General features: G+C 46.5%; 1 protein-coding gene across 1 annotated transcript in view; it reads right to left on the bottom strand.

Moving 5' to 3' along the window:
* Window positions 1–13,299, bottom strand: part of CHMP1A (charged multivesicular body protein 1A) — a 65,379-nt gene that overhangs the window by 29,890 nt on the left and 22,190 nt on the right. The window contains exon 2 of the mRNA XM_078670464.1: window positions 10,348–10,367. Coding sequence (XP_078526590.1) covers window positions 10,348–10,367 — 20 coding nt within the window. The remainder of the gene's footprint in view (window positions 1–10,347; window positions 10,368–13,299) is intronic.

A 13,299-nucleotide genomic window follows, 5' to 3' on the forward strand; every position in this document is an offset into this window, starting at 1 on the left:
TCTAATTGACTCTTTGGCTAGCATGGGCTGTAAAACCTTTAACTATGCGGATGATACTCAGTTGTTATTTAGCATCGAGAACACTGCATCCGCACAGACCCATGCTCAAACAATACTTAGTCATACGGTGAATTGGATGACAGCAAATTCGCTGAAGATCAATCCTGAAAAAACGGAGGTCGTGGTGGTTTCATCTGAAGCATTCCCTTGGGGTGATTTGTTTTGGCCGCAAGACCTTGGCCCGACCTAAACCCTGCTCCAACGTAAAAAGTCTTGGCATTAAGATCGACCATGAGCTGTCAATGGTCTGCCAGATCTCCTCAGTGGTTGGGACCTGCACTAACTTAATCAGACAGTTACGCAAGTTAGTCCCCTTGCTTTCCCCCTCTACGCTCCGGACAATTGTCTCAGCTACAATCATTTCGAGACTAGACTACGGGAATGCCCTGTATTTGGGTCTCCCCAAAACTCTGATAAATAGACTGCAAGTAGTCCTGAACGATGCAGCTAGGCTGATCTTTCGGCTACCTAGACGCACCCATGCATCGCCGCTGTTATGTAAGCTACATTGGCTCCCCATAAAACAACGGGTGGAGTTCAAGAGTTTGTGCATTGCCCATAAGGCTATCTATGGCCAAGCACCGGCTTACATTAAAGAACGCATTGGAGTCTATAGACCGACATGATCATTAAGGTCTTCTAACACTCAACTGCTGTCCTGTCCTCGCTATAAACTAGCTACGAAAGGTGCCAGATCTTTCTCGGTGGTTGCCCCACAAGTTTGGAACAAACTTCCTGAATCCCTTCGCAAAGAATCCAACTTGCTGCAGTTTAGGAAATCTTTAAAAACAATCTTGTTTAGAGAAGCTTTAAGCCTTACTTAGTGGTATAGCTTCATGTATCTGTTCCTTTGTTAGCTTAGCTTCTTCTGTCAAAAGCGCCTTGAGACCTGTAGGTGATTTGGCGCTATATAGGCTGCAGTTAACAATAACAATAACAATAGATAGCTATATACGTATTTCATTAGATCTGTCTCACTAGTACAATAAGCATTGCTTTGAGTATGTCCATAGAGAGAGAGAGAATCATAGATCCAGCACTTTTGAACCATGTAGTCTTCTACCTTTTCATTACATGTATCACTGCAAGGTTGCTGTCGAAGCGAAGTGCGACGCGTGTTTCGGTGAAGGGCTAGAGTGTAGCCGCCACCTTCTTCAGAGCACAAGCGAGTAGATATCCAGGAATGGAAACAAGGAGAGGAAGATAGCAGGTATGATGAATAAATGTGAGCAGAATAATCCACCGGAAGAGAGGAGAACACCAGTGATGTAGAAATGGGAAAAAGGGTCTCTCCAAAACCCAACACAAGTGAGAGTCCTGGATAAGATCTGAGACAATAGGGGTGTGCAAACAAATAACCATAAGTGATAGTGAAAGAATAAAACAAGGGATAAAAACCCAATAAACTTACAGAGTCAAAACAGAAAATCTGAGCATGCATTCCACAAGAGTTATCAATAGGTGTGGATGCGCAGTCTTGGTGAACGAAGGAAGTAGGCGTCTGGAGTTGAATATCTAGTGAAGGATAAAGACAGAGTGAGGGCGATAGACAGACAGAGTGAGGGCGATAGACAGACAGAGTGAGGGCGATAGACAGACAGAGTGAGGGCGATAGACAGACAGAGTGAGGGCGATAGACAGACAGAGTGAGGGCGATAGACAGACAGAGTGAGGGCGATAGACAGACAGAGTGAGGGCGATAGACAGACAGAGTGAGGGCGATAGACAGACAGAGTGAGGGCGATAGACAGACAGAGTGAGGGCGATAGACAGACAGAGTGAGGGCGATAGACAGACAGAGTGAGGGCGATAGACAGACAGAGTGAGGGCGATAGACAGACAGAGTGAGGGCGATAGACAGACAGAGTGAGGGCGATAGACAGACAGAGTGAGGGCGATAGACAGACAGAGTGAGGGCGATAGACAGACAGAGTGAGGGCGATAGACAGAGTGAGGGCGATAGACAGAGTGAGGGCGATAGACAGACAAAGTGAGGGCGATAGACAGACAGATAGAGGGCGATAGACAGACAGATAGAGGGCGATAGACAGACAGATAGAGGGCAATAGACAGACAGATAGAGGGCAATAGACAGACAGATAGAGGGCAATAGACAGACAGATAGAGGGCGACAGACAGATAGAGGGCGATAGATAGATAGAGGGCGATAGATAGATAGAGGGCGATAGATAGATAGAGGGCGATAGATAGATAGAGGGCGATAGATAGATAGAGGGCGATAGATAGAGGGCGATAGATAGATAGAGGGCGATAGATAGATAGAGGGCGATAGATAGATAGAGGGCGATAGATAGATAGAGGGTGATAGATAGATAGATAGAGGGTGATAGATAGATAGAGGGCGATAGATAGATAGAGGGCGATAGATAGATAGAGGGCGATAGGTAGATAGAGGGCGATAGATAGATAGAGGGCGATAGATAGAGTGCGATAGATAGAGGGCGATCGATAGAGAGCGATCGATAGAAAAAATATGTCACTGTCTGCATTTTACCCCCAAGCCCGTAATCTTAAAAAACGTGGGAAGTGCTATTTTAATGCAGGACTCCATTGTACTCTATATTTTGCCCCTTTCAGTTGTATAAAAGTCCACTTGTGACATCACTTCCTACCATGAAATAGCACAACAGAGATGTCACAGAACAGCCTATTGAATGGGAAGAGAAGTAAGGCATGCCATCAGGATACTAAATCATATATATTTGTTAATAATGCCGCAAATAATGGTAAAAATAAAATTCAAAAGACATCTTAGATATACACACATTAGGAAACTGGAAAAGAGATACCCTAGACAGCCTGGCATAGTTGCTTCGGAAGGGCAAGAGTAGCAGCAGATCGCTCCTGGTCACCAGCCAATATTATATCCCTGTAATCTCAATATTGTGAAGATAACACTCATTTTGGGGGAGTTTCACTTTAAGAGACTGTAACATTCATATGGTGTATGTTTAACTAAAACTGAAACAAGGCTTGTGCTTCAGCGTTATATCCGGTATAAGTAATACGTGGTTTAAATAGTGCCACTTAACTTGGGCTTGGGGTCAGATGGAATGAATGAGTGCCGCAGACTGCTAGGCGGGCGCGTGGCCAAGTCATGCAGTTCTTATTATGTGCTGGTCTATTTTCAGCCTCTGCTTTAAAAACTTGCATCCAATTGCCGGTGGGAAGCACAGATCGGGTCCGATAAGCAAAGCAGGTGGATGCCAACACTTACCATATCTCCCTTGAGCTGAATCCGCATTACAGCCTCACTAACATTTTTTTTTAATAAAGAGAGGATTTTTGACTGGCTGCAGAAAATCTTGGCCATGAAACTGACGTCAATACTTTCCTGTTTATCTTGGCCACAGACGGTACCACTGCCTGAAACCTATGCGTATCCGGATGATTTGATCTAGGCCGGCAGGGAAAATGTATGGCGATGTGTAAGCAGGAAGAGCAATGGGCTGCGAAGGCTCATGGAGCGGAGCAGCTGGGGAGAGGTACCGGCATGGAGGGGTGCGGACAGTGACATGTGGGCAGAAACAGGGAAAGGGAACTCTGCGGCCAGGGAACGGTATGGGCTCGGAGAGCTGTGCACTGGGAGAAGTGTGGACAGATAACTGCGGGTTGGGAACAGGCTGGGAGGCTTGCTGGCAGGAAGATGTGGTGCAAAAAAAAAAAACAAGCCTGTTACATATTGCTGGTATTGGTAAATAACATACACTGCTTGCATTAAACATGCCACCCCCCCTTCCCCCTTCGCTTCTTACACTCGAAATCCCTCCCCTTCCTTATTCTACATCGAAACCAGGTTCTCCCTAGATTCCATCTGTTTATTTATTTAATGCGAGTTTGCTCCATCAGCCTTACCGCGCTATAGGTCTCCTCATCAATACGTGGCTCATACCAAAGAGCGCCCCCAGAACTCCTGCGTCCTTCCAAGGTCCCCAAGTAGTCCTCTCCTACCCTCCCAACAAACCCCCTCACCTTCACCATCTTAATCAGGTTCTTGGCGATCTGAAGGCCCCCCTGGTGGTTCTGCCCAATTTCAGCAATGATGAAGCAGGGGTGGTCGCCACCGATTGGCACGGCCCGGGCACAGCTGTAACTCCAGAGGCATGGCTGGAGCTGTGTGTAGAGCCTGCGGGTTGCTGGTGCTACAGTAGCCGCGAGTCCCGGGAGTGACTGCCAGCCAAGGATCTGCCACGGAGGAGAGCAGAGGGGGCGGTGTCGCCCACGGGGCAACCTGGCAAGGGACAAAGCTGCATAATCGCTCTGCAGCCAATCAAGTGCCGGTCGGCGGCAGTACAGCCAATGGCAAGGTTAGGAAGAAAGAGGGGGTGGGCAGACAGAGTCGAGGGCATGACTCACTGTATGAGGAGGAAGAGAAAAGCAGCTGGCCACGAAACCGAAACCGCGGTTGGAGCGCACAAGACGCCGTCGCCGTGCGCATGCACGTTGGCTGTCCCTGCGCAAGCTGTGATGAGGAGAAGACACGCCGAGCCTGCTGCCGCCGAGAGTGACCCGCTGCGGAGGGAGAGGGACATGCAAGAAGAGCCCGGTGAGTGAGGGGGGAGGAGATGTGTGTGTGTAAGCGCGCGGTGGCGGGAGGGGGGGCCCTCTATGTATGTGTGTGTGTGCGTATGTGTGTGCGGCACGGCGGCGGGGGGAGGTTCTCTATGTGTGTGCGTGCGTGTGTCTATGCGTGGCGGCAGGGGGTGGGGGTTCTCTATGTGTGTGTATGCGTGCGTGTGTGTGTGTGTGTATGCGCGGCGGCGGGGGAGTTCTCTGTGTGTGTGTGTGTATGCGCGGCGGCAGGGTGTGTGTGTGTGTTGTGTGTGTGTGTGTGTGTGTGTGTCTGTCTGTCTGTCTGCTTACAAGGAGCCATGGGAGACAGGAAGGGCGCTCGACCTGATCCGTTTACGCGCGCGTGCACATCTCTTGTCTCCTGTCTGCCTTGGCTCCTTGTAAGCAGAACTGATTGCAATAGTCTCTCGCAGCGACGATCGCTTCACGATCCGTTCACAGGTGCGAGACCTAAAAAGCAGCATGAAGAAATGATGCGCTATAAGTGGTACAAACGGGACATAGAATTTGGATCGATAAGTCAAGCAATACCTGGAGCCACAATGATAGAGAAGGGAATAAGACCCTTATGGGTGGGATATTAAGTCACCAGCCATCAGCTGGATGGATGTTGGCTCAACAGCATAAAGTGAAGAGACGAAAAGGAGTACGCTGGTACCAGGATAACAGTGCCGGGCACTCTGTGATAGGAAAACAATGAGTAAAAGATAAATCCAGTTAGACAGGCAACCCAATCTTCCACGGTAGTTAAAACCCGGAGCATATAGCCAAGATACATAGGTACCGTGAACAATAAACATAGAAATGGGGATACCTCATCATGCTATGCGTCTGACCAAGACTGAGTCCCCAGACCAACTAAACACTCAAAAAAGGAGCGCCATGTGTACCCACCTTCACAACCCAAGCTGCTCACGTTCGAACCGACAGAGATTATACACCCTAACTCCACTGCCTGCTTACCACCTCAGGAGGAGACAGATTATGTTCAGTCCCATCTTCGACAGGCTTTCGACAAGGATATTAGAGGGAGCTTATAGGATGGGCTCAACAGGCTATATGCCAGCTAGGAAATGTGAATTGTGTGATGTCCAACGAAAGGTGACACTCTGTTATCTTAAAGCTGGATCCTAAGCTAAGAGAACTCGCTACGTCAGAATCCGGTCCCTTAGCCAAAGGCCTACTATTTGGACACCCTTTTCTCAAGGAACTCACAAAGTTTGTCGCTTCATTTAGCAGTCTAGATAAAGTACAGGAGTCACTACGGCGTGCCTACTGCCCGTTTTTTTTACAAAGGCCGGACGATATAGATGGCGATCATCCGAGGTTACAATCAGGGCGCCCCTCATGGTCAATACCACCAGCAGCGCAGAGTCTATCAAGACCCTAACAACAATGCATCGTTCCACCCAACCAGACGCTCCATAAACCGCTTTAGGAAAGGCAGATACGGAGGAAACCAGGGTGGAAACCAGGATGCTGGAACCACAGGTGAGACTGATCCTATGTTCAGAAGTTGTGTTGGGGGCAGGATCCAGTCCTTTCTGCAAGAATGACACCCAATTTCACAGGATGATTAGGTTCTAGAAACAGTACAGGGGTACAAGTTAGAAGTTTACAGTTCCCCCAGCCTGGTTTCTTTTCCCCCGCAGATGTATTTTTCCCGGCACAAGCAGGATTTCATCTCCACCGAAATACTATCTCTTTTTGAAGAAAGGGGCCATAGTGCCCCTGGAACATCACCCCAGAGAGTTTACCAGCAGTATTTTCTTAGTCGAGGAAAAAAGGTGAGGATCCAGAATGGTGTTAAATCTAAAGGACTTTAATGGATGGGTAGTCTATCGGCATTTCAAGATGGGGGGCATCCATCTTCTTCGCGACCTTCTCCAAGAAGGGGATTGGATGCTCTGTTTGAACCTGAAGAAGTGTACCTGTCAGTCGCTTTTATCGCGCCACATCGGCGCTTCCTTCAGTTCCGCTTGCAAAGAGTTTTCTATGAATTCAAGGTTCTCCCCTTCGGTCTTTCATTGGCACCATGGTGCTTCACAAAACTCCTTTGACCTGTGGTAGAATCCTTGAGAGCTCGAGGAGTACGTCTAATCATCTACCTAGAAAACATAATAATAATGGCACGTTGGCCGCAACCAGTAATAACTCACCTAGACTGGTCGATCACACTCCTGCAAAGCTTGAGGTTCATTGTGAACCCTCAGAAATAGATCCCGGCACCGACACAATCAATAGAGTTTCTAGGGTTTCAGATCGATTCCCATCTATACCAGTTACTCCTCCAAGGACAGAGAGTCGGATAAATCAAGAGAGAGTTGAGATGGATTCTGAACAAGCAGATTGTATCATTGAGATCAGAAGCCCAGGTGGTGGGTCTGCTGGCCTCTTCACTACAAGCAATTTACCCATGTTTCATTCACTATTGGGCGCTTCAGAGATAAAAAATTCAACATCTCCGGAAAGGCCTAGGTTATGCAGAACAGATTCCCCTCTCAGAAGAGGAGAGGTTGGAGATGGTGTGGTGGCTAGACCACATGAAGGCTTGGAACGGCAGATCAATCTTTGGTTCCACTCCAGAAGTAGTGATAGAGTCGGATGCCAGCAGTTGGGGGTTGAGGAGCCTGTTGCAACTTTCAGGGGGTTAGAGGGAGGTCATTAGTCCATGCGCAAACTGTCTTTACATATAGACTGCCTGGAGCTCCTAGCGGGCTAATTTGCGATTCGCAGTGTTTCCCCTCGGAACACAGACCGCTATATCAAAGTGTCAGCAGTGCGATATGTGAGCAAGCTGAGAGGGATGAAGTCCCGAGTGTTAGCGGAGATCGTCAAGGATTTTGGCACTTCTGCCTACAACACAGAATTTCTGTAGTAGCGGAATATCTCCCGGGTCGCAACAACCCTGTGGCAGATTGGAAATCCCGATATCAGCAGGTTTTCATCGACTGGAGACTCCACCCTTGGATTTTCCGGGTACTGAACCATCTTTGGGGTCCTAGTCAACTGGACTGGTTTGCTTCACACCTCAACAGAAAAATCCCAGCCTTTTTCAGCTGGCGTCCGGATCCGGAGGCAATGACCACGGATGTTTTTATCCAGATCTGGTCAACAACACTGTTATGCGTTTCCCCAATTTATGATGATCCCCAGAGTGTTGGTGCAGGCCCATTATCAACGGGCAAATTAGTATTGATTACCTCACTCTAGAGAGCAAAGGCATGGTTCCCAATACTTCTAGAAATATTGTGTGCATCTCCAGTCCTCCTTCCACATCGGTGGAACCTGTTGCTGGACCCTCAGGGATCACCACATCAAATGTTCGAGTCAGAGCAACTCTCTCTGGTAGCTTGGCAGGTTTCCGGGACAGATAGCGTCTCTTCAAAAGGCTAGGGACATCCTAACAAATTTATCAGCAAGGCCTGGTCAGCTAATACCCACAAGCGAAACTCATCAGCTTGGAAACAATGGTGTGGCTGGTGCAGTGAATGGGGAGTCAATCCCTTTAACGCACATTTTTCTTTAGTTGTCAACTTTTTATTCTCCATTGCTTTTTCAGGAATGGCTTATAGAACTGTAAATAATTTCCGGCCGGCCATCTCAGCAGGCCATGATCTGGTAGAAGGTAAGCCGGTGATAGAACATCCCTTGGTGTGCAAACTTCTTAGAGGTATACAGATGGTCAGACCCCCTTGATCTAAATACTCAGTTTTATGGGAAGTGTCGATTGTTCTAAAATGTCTAGATTCATGGCCTTCCAGTAAGTATTTATTGAGGAAACAATTAGCCGCCAAATTGACCATGTTGCTGTGTCGTATTTCTTGTAAAAGAGTGTCAGATGTCCGCGCTTTGGATTTAGCGGGATGCAGGTTTTCCCCAGAAGGGATTACTTTTTCCATTACAAAACTAACTAAATGCCATACCTCTTTGGTATCATAGCCAGCTTTTCCGGATAACCCTAAGCTGTGTGTTGTGCAATGCCTAAAGGTATGAGGAGAGTACTGTTGAATTTCGTTCAGATTTGAAGGGTCAATTATGGATTGCGATACAAAAACCCTTCCACCCAGTGACCCCAGCCACCCTGTTGAGATGGGTGCGTTGGCTCATGGGTGAAGTGGGCATTGATGCGTCTAAATTGGGAGCCCACTCGGCTCGAGGGGCTATGGCCTCAAAGTCTTTCGTCTTGGGGATCAGCCTTGAAGATATCATGAATGCAGCTGATTGGTCAACAGAGACCTATTTTAAATAATTTTATTACAAACCTTTTGTTGATGTGGCTTATGTAGTCGTAGCTAAGCTTTGAACAAGCATAATGGGAGCCTCTGGTCCTGTAATAGAATTAAAATTTGCAAAACATTTGTGACAAGAACTTTGAATTCTATTAAGGACACAGAGGCGAGGATTATCCCACCCAAGTTAACCGCATCGCTGCGGCGGCTTTTCCCGCTGTGCGCGGTAATTTTAAAAATACTGCGTTACATGACGAGCTCAGCTCGTCATCAGCCTGGAAGGGGTTAATGTGTTTACATTGCATTAATGTACTGCATACATTTTCTCTCATATTCTCCCTTCCCTTTTCTTATGGTCATGGTGGATGACATATGTATTGAGGCCAGAGTTACAGTCTTTCTTTTTATGATTTCAGGTGCAGATAGTAAGTAAAGCGTGATGAATCGGAGGTTTAAGATGTACACACTTTGCAGTTTGCGAGGAAAAACGCCTCCCTTACGCCAAGCAGTTACTGGGCTTCGTTTTGTCCAAGCGTGACATCGAGAGTTGAGCCCCGTTGGGCCCCCAGTTGGTTCCTCACAAGGAGATTCTCAGGTAGAAGTTGGATCATCGTGATCAAGCTATTTGGTTGGACTGTCTTAACTGTTGGATTTATTCAAAGAAAGAGGACACACTCACCTTAGTTACAGCTTACATAGGGATATGCTCTATGGTTGAGCAAGTGACATGTTGGTATTAATGGGTAATGCAGTGTTTTTGCAACTTTTCTCTCATTGGCTGCAGTGATTAAGTAGTAAAGAAATGAGAAGCATAAACCTCGCCTTCGGGTCCTTAATAGTATTGAAAATACTTTATCACGAATGTTTGCACATTTTTAATTCTCATCTTCTTTCTGTGTCCGTATTTCGAACTGAGTACTACATATGAAAGAGAGTGTGGAGAAAAAGACGACCAGAAAGGCTGGCTTTTACCGCCACCTAGCGCCCGCATGACAACCAATCCTACTGACTGCCTACAATCGGACGATCCTGTCTGTACACGCTCAATCATTATTTCTAATTATGTACGCTTACTGGGATGGTTCAGAAAAAAAAGCTTCCATGCGCATGTTACCTTTATAGGATACTGGTATGAGCAAAACAGACAAAGGCACAAACATATCTTTCAACATCAGCTGTCAGCCCTCATGCAGGTGTCATCAGATCAGATAAAATCCTTCCCCCAAACTTAGATTGTATCAGGACTTTCCTGCCCCCGCCAACTCGAGATGTATAATTAATGCTAAAGTACATCAAACTTTTGTATTTTACCTCTTGCCATAAACAAAGACCACTAGTCACCCTCGCCCTGGCATAGGGAACACCTACTTTCAGACACACTGGTAAGCAGCCTCAACCTTTCTAATTAATCACTGAAGGAAAGATGTGTAGAAAAAGGTCACTCAATTTCTCCATCACTCACCTTCAACTGGAAAAGCGTATCTGAGGAGAAAGAAAGAAAAAAAAGGAATATAGTATTAAAAAAAAAATAGTCTTTGCAATTGGTCTTTGAATACATTATGACAAAATACAATAAGGAAAATTAAAAGTGATCTTCATACCATATTTAACCTCATCATTACACATGTAATAAATGCACTACTGCGCCAGGACAGAAAGACAACTACTTTCATGTGGTGCACTAAATGTGTACTTACAAAGAATTATTTCCATGAATGGGGAGAGTTGTACAGTGTGGCCCAAATGACAAACTCTAGGTAAGATCATATTCTGGTGGTTTTTGTAATTCAGTCTCAAAGGCGATACACACGTGACATGCTGTTTTGTGTAGTGCACCTGCTGCAATTCAAATGTTCTCTCTGAAGCACTGCAGTACTTCTTGAAGCTAGGTATGTGTTAAATATTTGACAAAAAGCAAAATCAATAAAATAAACAAATACCCCCTTCTCTTTTTACTTGAATTCTTTTTATTGAAAAGGATTGTCACAGATCAACAAAGCAATCAAGACATTAGTTCCATACAGACCAGTTTGCATCAATCGAATTGTAAATGCACATACCGTAGTAGGCCAAGAAGTGCGTGACAATATACTCCTTGGGTATAACAAAAGGGAGCCATCAATTAGCTGAACAGTTCTGATGATCAGGCTTAGAATTGCAATTAGAGCAAGGTATTAAAACACAAACAGCATATAAACAGTTTAGCAGGTCAATTTGTGATTGTCCATGCCTAGGGAAGTCCCATGTCTGCACAAGAAGGTAGGGGTTTGCAGGATAGGGATATGTGATGGGAGTAGAGGGACAGGCCGGGGAAAGCAGGGGACGTGTCCTGCCCATCGACATTGTGTTTGGTCTATTCTGGCTTAGGTCAATCAAAAAGTTGTAGCACCTTAAGTTTGGGGGGATTAAAGCAAGTATATTCCAAGCTTGTGAAGTAATTAATCATGGGTTGCCTGATGCGGGTAAACTTGGGAGTCGGTGTGAGCAATTCTATGTGTCAAAAGCACCATGGCCATGACATGCCATAAAAGGGTGAGCCACAGAGCCACTTGGGGTCGGGGAGGGTCTGTTTCCAGTGAAGTGCAATGAGCTGTTTAGTAGCGCCCAGCATATCACCGATACACGAGTCATGGCTTCCAGTTCCATAGGCCAAATCCCCAGGATAGTGGTGATGTAGGAGGATAGCAGGGGAAAGCTCAAGACACCCTTGATATGGCCCAAAATGTCCTTCCAATGAGTAGAGATAACACAGCATGACCACATATGTGTTGGAAATGGCCAGGAGCTGCACTGCACCACCAGCAAAAGTAGAAAGGTACGGTGTATAGTACCACAGTGTCATTATTTGATACGTCGTCTCGCGATGTTGCGATGTAGTTTAGGGATATACCGCCAGAGAGTCTCTCACTGTTTCTGCGAAATGCCCTCGGTGGTGTTGGTTTGCCATTGTGATTGATAGGTATGTAGGTGTGGTGGGCCTGAATGTTGGAGGACCTGGTAAGTGTGGGAAATCAGCCCTCTTGTGCCATCATAAGCCCTAACCAGCGCTTCAAAAAGGGTAAATTGTCTGGTCACTCCCTGGGTGTTTAGTGGGTGTAAGGCCAAACGTCACAATGGACAATACTGTAGTCGAGACTTTTACGGTAAGTGGAACTTCTGTTTACAGTGATCAAATATCTTGATAGAACTTCCAACAAACAGGTTGTGCAGCGTGCGACATTCCCCCATTTTCCAATTGTTAAATGAATGAGGCTCCCGATCCAGAGTTAACTCAGGATTGCGTATCAAGGGGATGTTAGGGGAGGGGAACATGGTAAGTCAGTGTTTAAACGCAATCCTGTCCCAAATCTCAAGGACGGTCCTGGGAGTCGCAAGGTAAGCACACCGTGGCCACGCAGACCTGGGAAGCCAAGCCATGTCCCAAAGAAGCCGGCAAGTGACAGTCCAATCCATATGAAACCAGTGCCTCTCGCTTTCCCTCACCACCAATTCGGATATGAAGCGCAGGTGTGGCGCCCAGTAATATTCCAAGAGGTTGGGATACGCTAAGCCCCCGATCTCTAGGGAGCATCAGAACTGAGTTTGAGAACCTGGGCCACCTCCTTCCCCCATATGAAGGATCGAATGTCTTGCCGCAAGTGCAAAATAACCTTGCTTGGTATGGGGTTAGAGAGACTTGGAACAGATATAGTATCCTGGGAGGTTGTAAATTTTTATGGCATTGAGCCGTCCCAGTCAAGATACGTGCTTGGGCCGCCATCGACAAAGATCATTCAAAATAGATTTTTCAGTAGCGCGCCACGTTTGCCTCTACCAGATTGATATGGTAGGGGTCCCCAAGCTCTAAGTAACTAATATCATGGGGGCGGTGATTTTAATTCCCCCACATGTAAATAAGCTGATAAAGAGGTTTGTGGCCTAACATGAGAAAGGTGATTGTTTTGCACATTTTCCACATACCACGTATGGCGATTTGTTGAACAATATCATGTTTATGTTTGATCTGGAATTTGTTAACAATCTATGTCTGCCTATGTTACCTTTTTGCCCAATTTTTAATGGCCGCGGCATATTTTCCACCATAGATTTTATACTGTCTTCTAGCAGATATTCCTCACAAATAAAAAATTTGCCCCTGCAAGCTCGGTGAAGAGCCATGGGGTGGTCATTGACGCGGAGCTCTCTCTTAAGGCTCAAGTAGGGGCTGTGATTTCCGCCTGCATGTTCCAGCTTCGTAAAATTCGTAAAATAGTCCATCTACTACCGCATGCGGCACTGCTCCTGGTCGTCATCTCCCTGGTACTATCCCGCCTCGATTTCTCTAACTCTTTATACCATGGACTCCCACAATCACTGCTCTGCCGTCTTCAAATTGTGCAGAACCAGGCGGCCAGACTTATCCACAAAACGCCAA

This window comes from Lissotriton helveticus, chromosome 12, assembly GCF_964261635.1.
Source record: "Lissotriton helveticus chromosome 12, aLisHel1.1, whole genome shotgun sequence".
NCBI classification, from domain to species: domain Eukaryota; kingdom Metazoa; phylum Chordata; class Amphibia; order Caudata; family Salamandridae; genus Lissotriton; species Lissotriton helveticus.